We start from the raw sequence: 22,432 nt of genomic DNA, 5'->3' as shown, positions 1-22,432 counted from the left end.
CATATTTTGAAAGGCTATAGTCTGTTTCAAAAATGTACTTTTATACGAAAATGGTTTCATTTAAAACTGTTGTTCAAAATTCACCGTAGTAGTTACATATTGGATCGGTTTTGGTATCAATATAATCAGTACTTGATGACATATAAAGAATCATTGGAGAAAGTGTACATTATCTTCAGGCCCTTTTTAGCAGTACCGCATTTACTCAAAAAATCAGAAAAATTTTTTTCACATTTTTTGACTGGGGTTACCTCTGATAAAAAATTGTGAAAATTCAGAGAGTAATGTCAGAACGTTTTGAAGATGATTTTTGTGTGGCATATATATTTATGCATCTAACGAACTATGAATTGCATGATTCTAGAAAGTATTAAATACCGTATAGGTTACAATACACCATTAGATTTTATGGGCGCAACATGGTATTCAGAATTAAGAGTATAGCTAATCCTGATTGGTTGATATGTGCGCCCGTTATTTTTTGTAATTAGAGACTTCGTGCATTCTGCATTATACCAAAGGCCAAATAAATTATTTTCCTTAGCCCTAACGGAACTGAGATGTCTTTTAAACGCTAGGATGAGACACGTATTTTTAAGTGCAAAATTGATAGGCATGGGAGATAAGTACAAATTACGCTAAGAAAAGCAACGCGAACCTATATTTTTTGGACCAAAAAATACTGTCCTAATAACTTTTCTTTAATTCTAGCAAGGTTTCGTTAAAAAAATCAGCTTTCTAAAGTCTGTATCTCGAAAAAGGCTATCATTGTCGCCTATGGGGAAATTAATTGTTTATTTCAATCTATACAGCGTCGACATTTCTTTATCATAGTGCTCAAAAAGTGTCAAAAACAGTAATTTTACTTGATATTTGATGTGAAACCGTATTTTTTGGTGACAAATGAATTATTGATTAACTAGTTTTTAAGCTATAGTCTGTTTCATATTTGTATAGCGTTTTACCTTAGAAACAAGGGTGGGTTCGAATTTTGACTTACTGTGGAGAGAATATGTCATTTTCTGAACTTCTGCTGATTTGTTTGAAAAAAGCACGTACACGTCTAGAGTTTGGATATACAAATCGATTTTTAAACATGACAATCTCGATCCAAGTGCTGTTATCGAAATTACCAAATTCAGTGAAAATGTACAGAAATGATCCCCTTCGAACATTGAAATGTTCACTCGAATGGCAGACTATAAAAATCAGAATAGGCACGACATTTTGTAGTTAACGAATAGTTTTCGATGTTTCAACACAAATATTTACACATTTTTCATATTTTGAAAGGCTATAGTCTGTTTCAAAAATGTACTTTTATACGAAAATGGTTTCATTTAAAACTGTTGTTCAAAATTCACCGTAGTAGTTACATATTGGATCGGTTTTGGTATCAATATAATCAGTACTTGATGACATATAAAGAATCATTGGAGAAAGTGTACATTATCTTCAGGCCCTTTTTAGCAGTACCGCATTTACTCAAAAAATCAGAAAATTTTTTTTCACATTTTTTGACTGGGGTTACCTCTGATAAAAAATTGTGAAAATTCAGAGAGTAATGTCAGAACGTTTTGAAGATGATTTTTGTGTGGCATATATATTTATGCATCTAACGAACTATGAATTGCATGATTCTAGAAAGTATTAAATACCGTATAGGTTACAATACACCATTAGATTTTATGGGCGCAGCCATTTTATGAGCATAACATGGTATTCAGAATTAAGAGTATAGCTAATCCTGATTGGTTGATATGTGCGCCCGTTATTTTTTGTAATTAGAGACTTCGTGCATTCTGCATTATACCAAAGGCCAAATAAATTATTTTCCTTAGCCCTAACGGAACTGAGATGTCTTTTAAACGCTAGGATGAGACACGTATTTTTAAGTGCAAAATTGATAGGCATGGGAGATAAGTACAAATTACGCTAAGAAAAGCAACGCGAACCTATATTTTTTGGACCAAAAAATACTGTCCTAATAACTTTTCTTTAATTCTAGCAAGGTTTCGTTAAAAAAATCAGCTTTCTAAAGTCTGTATCTCGAAAAAGGCTATCATTGTCGCCTATGGGGAAATTAATTGTTTATTTCAATCTATACAGCGTCGACATTTCTTTATCATAGTGCTCAAAAAGTGTCAAAAACAGTAATTTTACTTGATATTTGATGTGAAACCGTATTTTTTGGTGACAAATGAATTATTGATTAACTAGTTTTTAAGCTATAGTCTGTTTCATATTTGTATAGCGTTTTACCTTAGAAACAAGGGTGGGTTCGAATTTTGACTTACTGTGGAGAGAATATGTCATTTTCTGAACTTCTGCTGATTTGTTTGAAAAAAGCACGTACACGTCTAGAGTTTGGATATACAAATCGATTTTTAAACATGACAATCTCGATCCAAGTGCTGTTATCGAAATTACCAAATTCAGTGAAAATGTACAGAAATGATCCCCTTCGAACATTGAAATGTTCACTCGAATGGCAGACTATAAAAATCAGAATAGGCACGACATTTTGTAGTTAACGAATAGTTTTCGATGTTTCAACACAAATATTTACACATTTTTCATATTTTGAAAGGCTATAGTCTGTTTCAAAAATGTACTTTTATACGAAAATGGTTTCATTTAAAACTGTTGTTCAAAATTCACCGTAGTAGTTACATATTGGATCGGTTTTGGTATCAATATAATCAGTACTTGATGACATATAAAGAATCATTGGAGAAAGTGTACATTATCTTCAGGCCCTTTTTAGCAGTACCGCATTTACTCAAAAAATCAGAAAATTTTTTTTCACATTTTTTGACTGGGGTTACCTCTGATAAAAAATTGTGAAAATTCAGAGAGTAATGTCAGAACGTTTTGAAGATGATTTTTGTGTGGCATATATATTTATGCATCTAACGAACTATGAATTGCATGATTCTAGAAAGTATTAAATACCGTATAGGTTACAATACACCATTAGATTTTATGGGCGCAGCCATTTTATGAGCATAACATGGTATTCAGAATTAAGAGTATAGCTAATCCTGATTGGTTGATATGTGCGCCCGTTATTTTTTGTAATTAGAGACTTCGTGCATTCTGCATTATACCAAAGGCCAAATAAATTATTTTCCTTAGCCCTAACGGAACTGAGATGTCTTTTAAACGCTAGGATGAGACACGTATTTTTAAGTGCAAAATTGATAGGCATGGGAGATAAGTACAAATTACGCTAAGAAAAGCAACGCGAACCTATATTTTTTGGACCAAAAAATACTGTCCTAATAACTTTTCTTTAATTCTAGCAAGGTTTCGTTAAAAAAATCAGCTTTCTAAAGTCTGTATCTCGAAAAAGGCTATCATTGTCGCCTATGGGGAAATTAATTGTTTATTTCAATCTATACAGCGTCGACATTTCTTTATCATAGTGCTCAAAAAGTGTCAAAAACAGTAATTTTACTTGATATTTGATGTGAAACCGTATTTTTTGGTGACAAATGAATTATTGATTAACTAGTTTTTAAGCTATAGTCTGTTTCATATTTGTATAGCGTTTTACCTTAGAAACAAGGGTGGGTTCGAATTTTGACTTACTGTGGAGAGAATATGTCATTTTCTGAACTTCTGCTGATTTGTTTGAAAAAAGCACGTACACGTCTAGAGTTTGGATATACAAATCGATTTTTAAACATGACAATCTCGATCCAAGTGCTGTTATCGAAATTACCAAATTCAGTGAAAATGTACAGAAATGATCCCCTTCGAACATTGAAATGTTCACTCGAATGGCAGACTATAAAAATCAGAATAGGCACGAAATTTTGTAGTTAACGAATAGTTTTCGATGTTTCAACACAAATATTTACACATTTTTCATATTTTGAAAGGCTATAGTCTGTTTCAAAAATGTACTTTTATACGAAAATGGTTTCATTTAAAACTGTTGTTCAAAATTCACCGTAGTAGTTACATATTGGATCGGTTTTGGTATCAATATAATCAGTACTTGATGACATATAAAGAATCATTGGAGAAAGTGTACATTATCTTCAGGCCCTTTTTAGCAGTACCGCATTTACTCAAAAAATCAGAAAATTTTTTTTCACATTTTTTGACTGGGGTTACCTCTGATAAAAAATTGTGAAAATTCAGAGAGTAATGTCAGAACGTTTTGAAGATGATTTTTGTGTGGCATATATATTTATGCATCTAACGAACTATGAATTGCATGATTCTAGAAAGTATTAAATACCGTATAGGTTACAATACACCATTAGATTTTATGGGCGCAGCCATTTTATGAGCATAACATGGTATTCAGAATTAAGAGTATAGCTAATCCTGATTGGTTGATATGTGCGCCCGTTATTTTTTGTAATTAGAGACTTCGTGCATTCTGCATTATACCAAAGGCCAAATAAATTATTTTCCTTAGCCCTAACGGAACTGAGATGTCTTTTAAACGCTAGGATGAGACACGTATTTTTAAGTGCAAAATTGATAGGCATGGGAGATAAGTACAAATTACGCTAAGAAAAGCAACGCGAACCTATATTTTTTGGACCAAAAAATACTGTCCTAATAACTTTTCTTTAATTCTAGCAAGGTTTCGTTAAAAAAATCAGCTTTCTAAAGTCTGTATCTCGAAAAAGGCTATCATTGTCGCCTATGGGGAAATTAATTGTTTATTTCAATCTATACAGCGTCGACATTTCTTTATCATAGTGCTCAAAAAGTGTCAAAAACAGTAATTTTACTTGATATTTGATGTGAAACCGTATTTTTTGGTGACAAATGAATTATTGATTAACTAGTTTTTAAGCTATAGTCTGTTTCATATTTGTATAGCGTTTTACCTTAGAAACAAGGGTGGGTTCGAATTTTGACTTACTGTGGAGAGAATATGTCATTTTCTGAACTTCTGCTGATTTGTTTGAAAAAAGCACGTACACGTCTAGAGTTTGGATATACAAATCGATTTTTAAACATGACAATCTCGATCCAAGTGCTGTTATCGAAATTACCAAATTCAGTGAAAATGTACAGAAATGATCCCCTTCGAACATTGAAATGTTCACTCGAATGGCAGACTATAAAAATCAGAATAGGCACGACATTTTGTAGTTAACGAATAGTTTTCGATGTTTCAACACAAATATTTACACATTTTTCATATTTTGAAAGGCTATAGTCTGTTTCAAAAATGTACTTTTATACGAAAATGGTTTCATTTAAAACTGTTGTTCAAAATTCACCGTAGTAGTTACATATTGGATCGGTTTTGGTATCAATATAATCAGTACTTGATGACATATAAAGAATCATTGGAGAAAGTGTACATTATCTTCAGGCCCTTTTTAGCAGTACCGCATTTACTCAAAAAATCAGAAAATTTTTTTTTCACATTTTTTGACTGGGGTTACCTCTGATAAAAAATTGTGAAAATTCAGAGAGTAATGTCAGAACGTTTTGAAGATGATTTTTGTGTGGCATATATATTTATGCATCTAACGAACTATGAATTGCATGATTCTAGAAAGTATTAAATACCGTATAGGTTACAATACACCATTAGATTTTATGGGCGCAGCCATTTTATGAGCATAACATGGTATTCAGAATTAAGAGTATAGCTAATCCTGATTGGTTGATATGTGCGCCCGTTATTTTTTGTAATTAGAGACTTCGTGCATTCTGCATTATACCAAAGGCCAAATAAATTATTTTCCTTAGCCCTAACGGAACTGAGATGTCTTTTAAACGCTAGGATGAGACACGTATTTTTAAGTGCAAAATTGATAGGCATGGGAGATAAGTACAAATTACGCTAAGAAAAGCAACGCGAACCTATATTTTTTGGACCAAAAAATACTGTCCTAATAACTTTTCTTTAATTCTAGCAAGGTTTCGTTAAAAAAATCAGCTTTCTAAAGTCTGTATCTCGAAAAAGGCTATCATTGTCGCCTATGGGGAAATTAATTGTTTATTTCAATCTATACAGCGTCGACATTTCTTTATCATAGTGCTCAAAAAGTGTCAAAAACAGTAATTTTACTTGATATTTGATGTGAAACCGTATTTTTTGGTGACAAATGAATTATTGATTAACTAGTTTTTAAGCTATAGTCTGTTTCATATTTGTATAGCGTTTTACCTTAGAAACAAGGGTGGGTTCGAATTTTGACTTACTGTGGAGAGAATATGTCATTTTCTGAACTTCTGCTGATTTGTTTGAAAAAAGCACGTACACGTCTAGAGTTTGGATATACAAATCGATTTTTAAACATGACAATCTCGATCCAAGTGCTGTTATCGAAATTACCAAATTCAGTGAAAATGTACAGAAATGATCCCCTTCGAACATTGAAATGTTCACTCGAATGGCAGACTATAAAAATCAGAATAGGCACGACATTTTGTAGTTAACGAATAGTTTTCGATGTTTCAACACAAATATTTACACATTTTTCATATTTTGAAAGGCTATAGTCTGTTTCAAAAATGTACTTTTATACGAAAATGGTTTCATTTAAAACTGTTGTTCAAAATTCACCGTAGTAGTTACATATTGGATCGGTTTTGGTATCAATATAATCAGTACTTGATGACATATAAAGAATCATTGGAGAAAGTGTACATTATCTTCAGGCCCTTTTTAGCAGTACCGCATTTACTCAAAAAATCAGAAAATTTTTTTTTCACATTTTTTGACTGGGGTTACCTCTGATAAAAAATTGTGAAAATTCAGAGAGTAATGTCAGAACGTTTTGAAGATGATTTTTGTGTGGCATATATATTTATGCATCTAACGAACTATGAATTGCATGATTCTAGAAAGTATTAAATACCGTATAGGTTACAATACACCATTAGATTTTATGGGCGCAGCCATTTTATGAGCATAACATGGTATTCAGAATTAAGAGTATAGCTAATCCTGATTGGTTGATATGTGCGCCCGTTATTTTTTGTAATTAGAGACTTCGTGCATTCTGCATTATACCAAAGGCCAAATAAATTATTTTCCTTAGCCCTAACGGAACTGAGATGTCTTTTAAACGCTAGGATGAGACACGTATTTTTAAGTGCAAAATTGATAGGCATGGGAGATAAGTACAAATTACGCTAAGAAAAGCAACGCGAACCTATATTTTTTGGACCAAAAAATACTGTCCTAATAACTTTTCTTTAATTCTAGCAAGGTTTCGTTAAAAAAATCAGCTTTCTAAAGTCTGTATCTCGAAAAAGGCTATCATTGTCGCCTATGGGGAAATTAATTGTTTATTTCAATCTATACAGCGTCGACATTTCTTTATCATAGTGCTCAAAAAGTGTCAAAAACAGTAATTTTACTTGATATTTGATGTGAAACCGTATTTTTTGGTGACAAATGAATTATTGATTAACTAGTTTTTAAGCTATAGTCTGTTTCATATTTGTATAGCGTTTTACCTTAGAAACAAGGGTGGGTTCGAATTTTGACTTACTGTGGAGAGAATATGTCATTTTCTGAACTTCTGCTGATTTGTTTGAAAAAAGCACGTACACGTCTAGAGTTTGGATATACAAATCGATTTTTAAACATGACAATCTCGATCCAAGTGCTGTTATCGAAATTACCAAATTCAGTGAAAATGTACAGAAATGATCCCCTTCGAACATTGAAATGTTCACTCGAATGGCAGACTATAAAAATCAGAATAGGCACGACATTTTGTAGTTAACGAATAGTTTTCGATGTTTCAACACAAATATTTACACATTTTTCATATTTTGAAAGGCTATAGTCTGTTTCAAAAATGTACTTTTATACGAAAATGGTTTCATTTAAAACTGTTGTTCAAAATTCACCGTAGTAGTTACATATTGGATCGGTTTTGGTATCAATATAATCAGTACTTGATGACATATAAAGAATCATTGGAGAAAGTGTACATTATCTTCAGGCCCTTTTTAGCAGTACCGCATTTACTCAAAAAATCAGAAAATTTTTTTTCACATTTTTTGACTGGGGTTACCTCTGATAAAAAATTGTGAAAATTCAGAGAGTAATGTCAGAACGTTTTGAAGATGATTTTTGTGTGGCATATATATTTATGCATCTAACGAACTATGAATTGCATGATTCTAGAAAGTATTAAATACCGTATAGGTTACAATACACCATTAGATTTTATGGGCGCAGCCATTTTATGAGCATAACATGGTATTCAGAATTAAGAGTATAGCTAATCCTGATTGGTTGATATGTGCGCCCGTTATTTTTTGTAATTAGAGACTTCGTGCATTCTGCATTATACCAAAGGCCAAATAAATTATTTTCCTTAGCCCTAACGGAACTGAGATGTCTTTTAAACGCTAGGATGAGACACGTATTTTTAAGTGCAAAATTGATAGGCATGGGAGATAAGTACAAATTACGCTAAGAAAAGCAACGCGAACCTATATTTTTTGGACCAAAAAATACTGTCCTAATAACTTTTCTTTAATTCTAGCAAGGTTTCGTTAAAAAAATCAGCTTTCTAAAGTCTGTATCTCGAAAAAGGCTATCATTGTCGCCTATGGGGAAATTAATTGTTTATTTCAATCTATACAGCGTCGACATTTCTTTATCATAGTGCTCAAAAAGTGTCAAAAACAGTAATTTTACTTGATATTTGATGTGAAACCGTATTTTTTGGTGACAAATGAATTATTGATTAACTAGTTTTTAAGCTATAGTCTGTTTCATATTTGTATAGCGTTTTACCTTAGAAACAAGGGTGGGTTCGAATTTTGACTTACTGTGGAGAGAATATGTCATTTTCTGAACTTCTGCTGATTTGTTTGAAAAAAGCACGTACACGTCTAGAGTTTGGATATACAAATCGATTTTTAAACATGACAATCTCGATCCAAGTGCTGTTATCGAAATTACCAAATTCAGTGAAAATGTACAGAAATGATCCCCTTCGAACATTGAAATGTTCACTCGAATGGCAGACTATAAAAATCAGAATAGGCACGACATTTTGTAGTTAACGAATAGTTTTCGATGTTTCAACACAAATATTTACACATTTTTCATATTTTGAAAGGCTATAGTCTGTTTCAAAAATGTACTTTTATACGAAAATGGTTTCATTTAAAACTGTTGTTCAAAATTCACCGTAGTAGTTACATATTGGATCGGTTTTGGTATCAATATAATCAGTACTTGATGACATATAAAGAATCATTGGAGAAAGTGTACATTATCTTCAGGCCCTTTTTAGCAGTACCGCATTTACTCAAAAAATCAGAAAATTTTTTTTCACATTTTTTGACTGGGGTTACCTCTGATAAAAAATTGTGAAAATTCAGAGAGTAATGTCAGAACGTTTTGAAGATGATTTTTGTGTGGCATATATATTTATGCATCTAACGAACTATGAATTGCATGATTCTAGAAAGTATTAAATACCGTATAGGTTACAATACACCATTAGATTTTATGGGCGCAGCCATTTTATGAGCATAACATGGTATTCAGAATTAAGAGTATAGCTAATCCTGATTGGTTGATATGTGCGCCCGTTATTTTTTGTAATTAGAGACTTCGTGCATTCTGCATTATACCAAAGGCCAAATAAATTATTTTCCTTAGCCCTAACGGAACTGAGATGTCTTTTAAACGCTAGGATGAGACACGTATTTTTAAGTGCAAAATTGATAGGCATGGGAGATAAGTACAAATTACGCTAAGAAAAGCAACGCGAACCTATATTTTTTGGACCAAAAAATACTGTCCTAATAACTTTTCTTTAATTCTAGCAAGGTTTCGTTAAAAAAATCAGCTTTCTAAAGTCTGTATCTCGAAAAAGGCTATCATTGTCGCCTATGGGGAAATTAATTGTTTATTTCAATCTATACAGCGTCGACATTTCTTTATCATAGTGCTCAAAAAGTGTCAAAAACAGTAATTTTACTTGATATTTGATGTGAAACCGTATTTTTTGGTGACAAATGAATTATTGATTAACTAGTTTTTAAGCTATAGTCTGTTTCATATTTGTATAGCGTTTTACCTTAGAAACAAGGGTGGGTTCGAATTTTGACTTACTGTGGAGAGAATATGTCATTTTCTGAACTTCTGCTGATTTGTTTGAAAAAAGCACGTACACGTCTAGAGTTTGGATATACAAATCGATTTTTAAACATGACAATCTCGATCCAAGTGCTGTTATCGAAATTACCAAATTCAGTGAAAATGTACAGAAATGATCCCCTTCGAACATTGAAATGTTCACTCGAATGGCAGACTATAAAAATCAGAATAGGCACGACATTTTGTAGTTAACGAATAGTTTTCGATGTTTCAACACAAATATTTACACATTTTTCATATTTTGAAAGGCTATAGTCTGTTTCAAAAATGTACTTTTATACGAAAATGGTTTCATTTAAAACTGTTGTTCAAAATTCACCGTAGTAGTTACATATTGGATCGGTTTTGGTATCAATATAATCAGTACTTGATGACATATAAAGAATCATTGGAGAAAGTGTACATTATCTTCAGGCCCTTTTTAGCAGTACCGCATTTACTCAAAAAATCAGAAAATTTTTTTTCACATTTTTTGACTGGGGTTACCTCTGATAAAAAATTGTGAAAATTCAGAGAGTAATGTCAGAACGTTTTGAAGATGATTTTTGTGTGGCATATATATTTATGCATCTAACGAACTATGAATTGCATGATTCTAGAAAGTATTAAATACCGTATAGGTTACAATACACCATTAGATTTTATGGGCGCAGCCATTTTATGAGCATAACATGGTATTCAGAATTAAGAGTATAGCTAATCCTGATTGGTTGATATGTGCGCCCGTTATTTTTTGTAATTAGAGACTTCGTGCATTCTGCATTATACCAAAGGCCAAATAAATTATTTTCCTTAGCCCTAACGGAACTGAGATGTCTTTTAAACGCTAGGATGAGACACGTATTTTTAAGTGCAAAATTGATAGGCATGGGAGATAAGTACAAATTACGCTAAGAAAAGCAACGCGAACCTATATTTTTTGGACCAAAAAATACTGTCCTAATAACTTTTCTTTAATTCTAGCAAGGTTTCGTTAAAAAAATCAGCTTTCTAAAGTCTGTATCTCGAAAAAGGCTATCATTGTCGCCTATGGGGAAATTAATTGTTTATTTCAATCTATACAGCGTCGACATTTCTTTATCATAGTGCTCAAAAAGTGTCAAAAACAGTAATTTTACTTGATATTTGATGTGAAACCGTATTTTTTGGTGACAAATGAATTATTGATTAACTAGTTTTTAAGCTATAGTCTGTTTCATATTTGTATAGCGTTTTACCTTAGAAACAAGGGTGGGTTCGAATTTTGACTTACTGTGGAGAGAATATGTCATTTTCTGAACTTCTGCTGATTTGTTTGAAAAAAGCACGTACACGTCTAGAGTTTGGATATACAAATCGATTTTTAAACATGACAATCTCGATCCAAGTGCTGTTATCGAAATTACCAAATTCAGTGAAAATGTACAGAAATGATCCCCTTCGAACATTGAAATGTTCACTCGAATGGCAGACTATAAAAATCAGAATAGGCACGACATTTTGTAGTTAACGAATAGTTTTCGATGTTTCAACACAAATATTTACACATTTTTCATATTTTGAAAGGCTATAGTCTGTTTCAAAAATGTACTTTTATACGAAAATGGTTTCATTTAAAACTGTTGTTCAAAATTCACCGTAGTAGTTACATATTGGATCGGTTTTGGTATCAATATAATCAGTACTTGATGACATATAAAGAATCATTGGAGAAAGTGTACATTATCTTCAGGCCCTTTTTAGCAGTACCGCATTTACTCAAAAAATCAGAAAATTTTTTTTCACATTTTTTGACTGGGGTTACCTCTGATAAAAAATTGTGAAAATTCAGAGAGTAATGTCAGAACGTTTTGAAGATGATTTTTGTGTGGCATATATATTTATGCATCTAACGAACTATGAATTGCATGATTCTAGAAAGTATTAAATACCGTATAGGTTACAATACACCATTAGATTTTATGGGCGCAGCCATTTTATGAGCATAACATGGTATTCAGAATTAAGAGTATAGCTAATCCTGATTGGTTGATATGTGCGCCCGTTATTTTTTGTAATTAGAGACTTCGTGCATTCTGCATTATACCAAAGGCCAAATAAATTATTTTCCTTAGCCCTAACGGAACTGAGATGTCTTTTAAACGCTAGGATGAGACACGTATTTTTAAGTGCAAAATTGATAGGCATGGGAGATAAGTACAAATTACGCTAAGAAAAGCAACGCGAACCTATATTTTTTGGACCAAAAAATACTGTCCTAATAACTTTTCTTTAATTCTAGCAAGGTTTCGTTAAAAAAATCAGCTTTCTAAAGTCTGTATCTCGAAAAAGGCTATCATTGTCGCCTATGGGGAAATTAATTGTTTATTTCAATCTATACAGCGTCGACATTTCTTTATCATAGTGCTCAAAAAGTGTCAAAAACAGTAATTTTACTTGATATTTGATGTGAAACCGTATTTTTTGGTGACAAATGAATTATTGATTAACTAGTTTTTAAGCTATAGTCTGTTTCATATTTGTATAGCGTTTTACCTTAGAAACAAGGGTGGGTTCGAATTTTGACTTACTGTGGAGAGAATATGTCATTTTCTGAACTTCTGCTGATTTGTTTGAAAAAAGCACGTACACGTCTAGAGTTTGGATATACAAATCGATTTTTAAACATGACAATCTCGATCCAAGTGCTGTTATCGAAATTACCAAATTCAGTGAAAATGTACAGAAATGATCCCCTTCGAACATTGAAATGTTCACTCGAATGGCAGACTATAAAAATCAGAATAGGCACGACATTTTGTAGTTAACGAATAGTTTTCGATGTTTCAACACAAATATTTACACATTTTTCATATTTTGAAAGGCTATAGTCTGTTTCAAAAATGTACTTTTATACGAAAATGGTTTCATTTAAAACTGTTGTTCAAAATTCACCGTAGTAGTTACATATTGGATCGGTTTTGGTATCAATATAATCAGTACTTGATGACATATAAAGAATCATTGGAGAAAGTGTACATTATCTTCAGGCCCTTTTTAGCAGTACCGCATTTACTCAAAAAATCAGAAAATTTTTTTTCACATTTTTTGACTGGGGTTACCTCTGATAAAAAATTGTGAAAATTCAGAGAGTAATGTCAGAACGTTTTGAAGATGATTTTTGTGTGGCATATATATTTATGCATCTAACGAACTATGAATTGCATGATTCTAGAAAGTATTAAATACCGTATAGGTTACAATACACCATTAGATTTTATGGGCGCAGCCATTTTATGAGCATAACATGGTATTCAGAATTAAGAGTATAGCTAATCCTGATTGGTTGATATGTGCGCCCGTTATTTTTTGTAATTAGAGACTTCGTGCATTCTGCATTATACCAAAGGCCAAATAAATTATTTTCCTTAGCCCTAACGGAACTGAGATGTCTTTTAAACGCTAGGATGAGACACGTATTTTTAAGTGCAAAATTGATAGGCATGGGAGATAAGTACAAATTACGCTAAGAAAAGCAACGCGAACCTATATTTTTTGGACCAAAAAATACTGTCCTAATAACTTTTCTTTAATTCTAGCAAGGTTTCGTTAAAAAAATCAGCTTTCTAAAGTCTGTATCTCGAAAAAGGCTATCATTGTCGCCTATGGGGAAATTAATTGTTTATTTCAATCTATACAGCGTCGACATTTCTTTATCATAGTGCTCAAAAAGTGTCAAAAACAGTAATTTTACTTGATATTTGATGTGAAACCGTATTTTTTGGTGACAAATGAATTATTGATTAACTAGTTTTTAAGCTATAGTCTGTTTCATATTTGTATAGCGTTTTACCTTAGAAACAAGGGTGGGTTCGAATTTTGACTTACTGTGGAGAGAATATGTCATTTTCTGAACTTCTGCTGATTTGTTTGAAAAAAGCACGTACACGTCTAGAGTTTGGATATACAAATCGATTTTTAAACATGACAATCTCGATCCAAGTGCTGTTATCGAAATTACCAAATTCAGTGAAAATGTACAGAAATGATCCCCTTCGAACATTGAAATGTTCACTCGAATGGCAGACTATAAAAATCAGAATAGGCACGACATTTTGTAGTTAACGAATAGTTTTCGATGTTTCAACACAAATATTTACACATTTTTCATATTTTGAAAGGCTATAGTCTGTTTCAAAAATGTACTTTTATACGAAAATGGTTTCATTTAAAACTGTTGTTCAAAATTCACCGTAGTAGTTACATATTGGATCGGTTTTGGTATCAATATAATCAGTACTTGATGACATATAAAGAATCATTGGAGAAAGTGTACATTATCTTCAGGCCCTTTTTAGCAGTACCGCATTTACTCAAAAAATCAGAAAATTTTTTTTCACATTTTTTGACTGGGGTTACCTCTGATAAAAAATTGTGAAAATTCAGAGAGTAATGTCAGAACGTTTTGAAGATGATTTTTGTGTGGCATATATATTTATGCATCTAACGAACTATGAATTGCATGATTCTAGAAAGTATTAAATACCGTATAGGTTACAATACACCATTAGATTTTATGGGCGCAGCCATTTTATGAGCATAACATGGTATTCAGAATTAAGAGTATAGCTAATCCTGATTGGTTGATATGTGCGCCCGTTATTTTTTGTAATTAGAGACTTCGTGCATTCTGCATTATACCAAAGGCCAAATAAATTATTTTCCTTAGCCCTAACGGAACTGAGATGTCTTTTAAACGCTAGGATGAGACACGTATTTTTAAGTGCAAAATTGATAGGCATGGGAGATAAGTACAAATTACGCTAAGAAAAGCAACGCGAACCTATATTTTTTGGACCAAAAAATACTGTCCTAATAACTTTTCTTTAATTCTAGCAAGGTTTCGTTAAAAAAATCAGCTTTCTAAAGTCTGTATCTCGAAAAAGGCTATCATTGTCGCCTATGGGGAAATTAATTGTTTATTTCAATCTATACAGCGTCGACATTTCTTTATCATAGTGCTCAAAAAGTGTCAAAAACAGTAATTTTACTTGATATTTGATGTGAAACCGTATTTTTTGGTGACAAATGAATTATTGATTAACTAGTTTTTAAGCTATAGTCTGTTTCATATTTGTATAGCGTTTTACCTTAGAAACAAGGGTGGGTTCGAATTTTGACTTACTGTGGAGAGAATATGTCATTTTCTGAACTTCTGCTGATTTGTTTGAAAAAAGCACGTACACGTCTAGAGTTTGGATATACAAATCGATTTTTAAACATGACAATCTCGATCCAAGTGCTGTTATCGAAATTACCAAATTCAGTGAAAATGTACAGAAATGATCCCCTTCGAACATTGAAATGTTCACTCGAATGGCAGACTATAAAAATCAGAATAGGCACGACATTTTGTAGTTAACGAATAGTTTTCGATGTTTCAACACAAATATTTACACATTTTTCATATTTTGAAAGGCTATAGTCTGTTTCAAAAATGTACTTTTATACGAAAATGGTTTCATTTAAAACTGTTGTTCAAAATTCACCGTAGTAGTTACATATTGGATCGGTTTTGGTATCAATATAATCAGTACTTGATGACATATAAAGAATCATTGGAGAAAGTGTACATTATCTTCAGGCCCTTTTTAGCAGTACCGCATTTACTCAAAAAATCAGAAAATTTTTTTTCACATTTTTTGACTGGGGTTACCTCTGATAAAAAATTGTGAAAATTCAGAGAGTAATGTCAGAACGTTTTGAAGATGATTTTTGTGTGGCATATATATTTATGCATCTAACGAACTATGAATTGCATGATTCTAGAAAGTATTAAATACCGTATAGGTTACAATACACCATTAGATTTTATGGGCGCAGCCATTTTATGAGCATAACATGGTATTCAGAATTAAGAGTATAGCTAATCCTGATTGGTTGATATGTGCGCCCGTTATTTTTTGTAATTAGAGACTTCGTGCATTCTGCATTATACCAAAGGCCAAATAAATTATTTTCCTTAGCCCTAACGGAACTGAGATGTCTTTTAAACGCTAGGATGAGACACGTATTTTTAAGTGCAAAATTGATAGGCATGGGAGATAAGTACAAATTACGCTAAGAAAAGCAACGCGAACCTATATTTTTTGGACCAAAAAATACTGTCCTAATAACTTTTCTTTAATTCTAGCAAGGTTTCGTTAAAAAAATCAGCTTTCTAAAGTCTGTATCTCGAAAAAGGCTATCATTGTCGCCTATGGGGAAATTAATTGTTTATTTCAATCTATACAGCGTCGACATTTCTTTATCATAGTGCTCAAAAAGTGTCAAAAACAGTAATTTTACTTGATATTTGATGTGAAACCGTATTTTTTGGTGACAAATGAATTATTGATTAACTAGTTTTTAAGCTATAGTCTGTTTCATATTTGTATAGCGTTTTACCTTAGAAACAAGGGTGGGTTCGAATTTTGACTTACTGTGGAGAGAATATGTCATTTTCTGAACTTCTGCTGATTTGTTTGAAAAAAGCACGTACACGTCTAGAGTTTGGATATACAAATCGATTTTTAAACATGACAATCTCGATCCAAGTGCTGTTATCGAAATTACCAAATTCAGTGAAAATGTACAGAAATGATCCCCTTCGAACATTGAAATGTTCACTCGAATGGCAGACTATAAAAATCAGAATAGGCACGACATTTTGTAGTTAACGAATAGTTTTCGATGTTTCAACACAAATATTTACACATTTTTCATATTTTGAAAGGCTATAGTCTGTTTCAAAAATGTACTTTTATACGAAAATGGTTTCATTTAAAACTGTTGTTCAAAATTCACCGTAGTAGTTACATATTGGATCGGTTTTGGTATCAATATAATCAGTACTTGATGACATATAAAGAATCATTGGAGAAAGTGTACATTATCTTCAGGCCCTTTTTAGCAGTACCGCATTTACTCAAAAAATCAGAAAATTTTTTTTCACATTTTTTGACTGGGGTTACCTCTGATAAAAAATTGTGAAAATTCAGAGAGTAATGTCAGAACGTTTTGAAGATGATTTTTGTGTGGCATATATATTTATGCATCTAACGAACTATGAATTGCATGATTCTAGAAAGTATTAAATACCGTATAGGTTACAATACACCATTAGATTTTATGGGCGCAGCCATTTTATGAGCATAACATGGTATTCAGAATTAAGAGTATAGCTAATCCTGATTGGTTGATATGTGCGCCCGTTATTTTTTGTAATTAGAGACTTCGTGCATTCTGCATTATACCAAAGGCCAAATAAATTATTTTCCTTAGCCCTAACGGAACTGAGATGTCTTTTAAACGCTAGGATGAGACACGTATTTTTAAGTGCAAAATTGATAGGCATGGGAGATAAGTACAAATTACGCTAAGAAAAGCAACGCGAACCTATATTTTTTGGACCAAAAAATACTGTCCTAATAACTTTTCTTTAATTCTAGCAAGGTTTCGTTAAAAAAATCAGCTTTCTAAAGTCTGTATCTCGAAAAAGGCTATCATTGTCGCCTATGGGGAAATTAATTGTTTATTTCAATCTATACAGCGTCGACATTTCTTTATCATAGTGCTCAAAAAGTGTCAAAAACAGTAATTTTACTTGATATTTGATGTGAAACCGTATTTTTTGGTGACAAATGAATTATTGATTAACTAGTTTTTAAGCTATAGTCTGTTTCATATTTGTATAGCGTTTTACCTTAGAAACAAGGGTGGGTTCGAATTTTGACTTACTGTGGAGAGAATATGTCATTTTCTGAACTTCTGCTGATTTGTTTGAAAAAAGCACGTACACGTCTAGAGTTTGGATATACAAATCGATTTTTAAACATGACAATCTCGATCCAAGTGCTGTTATCGAAATTACCAAATTCAGTGAAAATGTACAGAAATGATCCCCTTCGAACATTGAAATGTTCACTCGAATGGCAGACTATAAAAATCAGAATAGGCACGACATTTTGTAGTTAACGAATAGTTTTCGATGTTTCAACACAAATATTTACACATTTTTCATATTTTGAAAGGCTATAGTCTGTTTCAAAAATGTACTTTTATACGAAAATGGTTTCATTTAAAACTGTTGTTCAAAATTCACCGTAGTAGTTACATATTGGATCGGTTTTGGTATCAATATAATCAGTACTTGATGACATATAAAGAATCATTGGAGAAAGTGTACATTATCTTCAGGCCCTTTTTAGCAGTACCGCATTTACTCAAAAAATCAGAAAATTTTTTTTCACATTTTTTGACTGGGGTTACCTCTGATAAAAAATTGTGAAAATTCAGAGAGTAATGTCAGAACGTTTTGAAGATGATTTTTGTGTGGCATATATATTTATGCATCTAACGAACTATGAATTGCATGATTCTAGAAAGTATTAAATACCGTATAGGTTACAATACACCATTAGATTTTATGGGCGCAGCCATTTTATGAGCATAACATGGTATTCAGAATTAAGAGTATAGCTAATCCTGATTGGTTGATATGTGCGCCCGTTATTTTTTGTAATTAGAGACTTCGTGCATTCTGCATTATACCAAAGGCCAAATAAATTATTTTCCTTAGCCCTAACGGAACTGAGATGTCTTTTAAACGCTAGGATGAGACACGTATTTTTAAGTGCAAAATTGATAGGCATGGGAGATAAGTACAAATTACGCTAAGAAAAGCAACGCGAACCTATATTTTTTGGACCAAAAAATACTGTCCTAATAACTTTTCTTTAATTCTAGCAAGGTTTCGTTAAAAAAATCAGCTTTCTAAAGTCTGTATCTCGAAAAAGGCTATCATTGTCGCCTATGGGGAAATTAATTGTTTATTTCAATCTATACAGCGTCGACATTTCTTTATCATAGTGCTCAAAAAGTGTCAAAAACAGTAATTTTACTTGATATTTGATGTGAAACCGTATTTTTTGGTGACAAATGAATTATTGATTAACTAGTTTTTAAGCTATAGTCTGTTTCATATTTGTATAGCGTTTTACCTTAGAAACAAGGGTGGGTTCGAATTTTGACTTACTGTGGAGAGAATATGTCATTTTCTGAACTTCTGCTGATTTGTTTGAAAAAAGCACGTACACGTCTAGAGTTTGGATATACAAATCGATTTTTAAACATGACAATCTCGATCCAAGTGCTGTTATCGAAATTACCAAATTCAGTGAAAATGTACAGAAATGATCCCCTTCGAACATTGAAATGTTCACTCGAATGGCAGACTATAAAAATCAGAATAGGCACGACATTTTGTAGTTAACGAATAGTTTTCGATGTTTCAACACAAATATTTACACATTTTTCATATTTTGAAAGGCTATAGTCTGTTTCAAAAATGTACTTTTATACGAAAATGGTTTCATTTAAAACTGTTGTTCAAAATTCACCGTAGTAGTTACATATTGGATCGGTTTTGGTATCAATATAATCAGTACTTGATGACATATAAAGAATCATTGGAGAAAGTGTACATTATCTTCAGGCCCTTTTTAGCAGTACCGCATTTACTCAAAAAATCAGAAAATTTTTTTTCACATTTTTTGACTGGGGTTACCTCTGATAAAAAATTGTGAAAATTCAGAGAGTAATGTCAGAACGTTTTGAAGATGATTTTTGTGTGGCATATATATTTATGCATCTAACGAACTATGAATTGCATGATTCTAGAAAGTATTAAATACCGTATAGGTTACAATACACCATTAGATTTTATGGGCGCAGCCATTTTATGAGCATAACATGGTATTCAGAATTAAGAGTATAGCTAATCCTGATTGGTTGATATGTGCGCCCGTTATTTTTTGTAATTAGAGACTTCGTGCATTCTGCATTATACCAAAGGCCAAATAAATTATTTTCCTTAGCCCTAACGGAACTGAGATGTCTTTTAAACGCTAGGATGAGACACGTATTTTTAAGTGCAAAATTGATAGGCATGGGAGATAAGTACAAATTACGCTAAGAAAAGCAACGCGAACCTATATTTTTTGGACCAAAAAATACTGTCCTAATAACTTTTCTTTAATTCTAGCAAGGTTTCGTTAAAAAAATCAGCTTTCTAAAGTCTGTATCTCGAAAAAGGCTATCATTGTCGCCTATGGGGAAATTAATTGTTTATTTCAATCTATAATCCTTGCTCAAAGATAGAGTTACTTCTCTTTGATCATACAATCGCACTTTACTTACGGTTCGTTGATGATTCTCATAACATTGAGACCAGCAATCCTTCCAGCATCTTTAGTAGCCTGTCGCTGTGCGTCATTGAAGTAAGCGGGGACAGTTACAACAGCATTGGTCACCTTTTTACCAAGATAACCCTCAGCAATGTCCTTCATCTTACTCAAGACCATGGCAGATATTTCCTCTGGTGCGAACACTTTCAAAGAATCTCCGACTTTAGCTTGTATATGTGGCTTGTTATTCTTGTTCACGACTTTAAACGGATAATGTTTGATGTCGCTCTGTACAGCTTTATCGTTCCACTCTCGGCCAATCAGACGTTTGACGTCAAATATCGTATGTTCAGGATTTGTTGTCAGCTGGTTTTTAGCAGCGTCACCTATAAGACGATCGCCATCTTCAGTAAACGCTACGTAAGACGGAGTGATTCTGTTTCCTTGGTCATTTGCGATTATTTCAACTCTTCCGTTCTTGAATACGCCAACACTAGAATAGAGAAATCCAATTGTAATAAAAGACTTCATCATATATATAGCGTAGAAATGATGCTCAATTACCGGGTTTGTACTAACATGAGCAACACGTCGGGTGCCACATGTGGAGCAGGATCTGCTTACTCTTCCGGAGCACCTGAGATCACTCCCAGTTTTTGGTGGGGTTCGTGTTGCTTAGTCTTTAGTTTTCTATGTTGTGCTTTGTGTACTATTGTTTGTCTGTTTGTCTTTTCCTTTTTTAGCCATGGCGTTGTCAGTTTATTTTCGATTTATGAGTTTGAACGTCCCTCTGGTATCTTTCGTCCCTCTTTTATGTTAGTTTTACATGTCCCTGTAACCTTCAATTGATATATTATATGTGAAAGTCATATATGATGAAGCAAAAAAAAACACACACACAAACATACATACATTCCCATACAATGTCGTGAAATTAGACACTTTAGATGCTTTGAACATAGTTTTCACAATGAAACATAATAATTAAGGAAAAACATAATAAATTCCATGATTTTGTACTTACCAAGAATAAGTAGTTCCAAGATCGATTCCAATAACTGTCCCAATATCCTCGTCTTTGGCCATTGCACATGACAGGAACACAAGCACAATAACTCCAATTATAGGAAACTTCATCATGTTCATGTCTATAAGAGAAAATAAAATATACATAAAGTTTTTTTTCTTTTTAATTGACGTCTTCAAAGAAAATGTCGAACATGGTGGCATTGAGAATTTTACAATATCTCCAAAAAAAATTAATTGAACACATATATAGCATATACAGTTTTAAGTGAAGATTTGTTCGTTTCTCCATTAAATAGTACCAGCCAATATTTGATCCGAAACTTTAAATTCCATATACGTAATATAGAAAAGTTATATATATAGTGATGCATGTAATACAATATGTATTTACTTATTTATATTGAGGTTTAAATGACATTTTTGTCTACGGTGTGGTATTCATGTACACCATAACGAAATATACAACTCGAAATGATTACAAAAAAATGTTAAAATAATTGTATAAACACGAATGGCCATTGGTAGATTACTCGATCTATTTTAGAGCTTTTCGTTGAGTTATGGACCTTACAATATATGCCATATCCTTGATATTTTCAAATCAAACTTTCCTAAAATATATTCCTTAACAACTTCAGGTATTCGGTTTCCTAAAAAACTGAAATATCCCCAAGAAAAAAAAATATTATATCTAAATAATGAAATGAAGAACCGAATACCTTCTATAACGGATATAAAAATTCAGGCTTAAAGTTTCACTTTCGCCTGTATTTTCAAAATATATAAGTTATATATTTCGATGAGAACTATCGTAGTCTATATTCGTCCTGAACATGCATGAAATATTTGCTACTGGACGTTAAGCAAACATTAATCAATCTTAATTAGTATATACATGTATATAATGTAATATGTGAACTTACTGTGAGTTGTTAAATCAGGTTTGGTAATTAATGAACAGTTTAGTTAAAGTTTAGGTGCACGATTTCTTTTTTCCGGTAAACAATAGGATAGTTGAAGTCTGAGGTTGAAGATCTCTGGTATGGTTTGATTCGATTGAACAGTATAAGCTTTGTATCTAAGGTGAATAAAA

The 22,432-nt window shown here is 32.3% G+C and overlaps 1 protein-coding gene across 2 annotated transcripts in view; it reads right to left on the bottom strand.

Annotated features, from left to right (window-relative positions):
- Positions 1 to 22,432, bottom strand: part of LOC127716335 (endoplasmic reticulum chaperone BiP-like) — a 76,006-nt gene extending 53,574 nt beyond the window's left edge. Inside the window, exons 1-3 of one of the 2 annotated variants that reach the window (XM_052222501.1) lie at positions 22,263 to 22,432; positions 21,335 to 21,458; positions 20,324 to 20,803 (exon numbers count right to left, since the gene is read on the bottom strand). In XM_052222501.1, coding sequence (XP_052078461.1) covers positions 20,324 to 20,803; positions 21,335 to 21,456 — 602 coding nt within the window. In that variant the 5' untranslated portion in view covers positions 21,457 to 21,458; positions 22,263 to 22,432. Of the gene's footprint in view, positions 1 to 20,266; positions 20,804 to 21,334; positions 21,459 to 22,262 lie in introns of those variants that run through there. The other variant, XM_052222502.1, reaches the window with a different exon arrangement.

The sequence above is a fragment of the Mytilus californianus genome, unplaced genomic scaffold (genome assembly GCF_021869535.1).
Source record: "Mytilus californianus isolate M0D057914Y unplaced genomic scaffold, xbMytCali1.0.p SCAF_9, whole genome shotgun sequence".
Lineage (NCBI taxonomy): Eukaryota > Metazoa > Mollusca > Bivalvia > Mytilida > Mytilidae > Mytilus > Mytilus californianus.
This window is presented reverse-complemented; position numbering and strand designations above follow the sequence as displayed.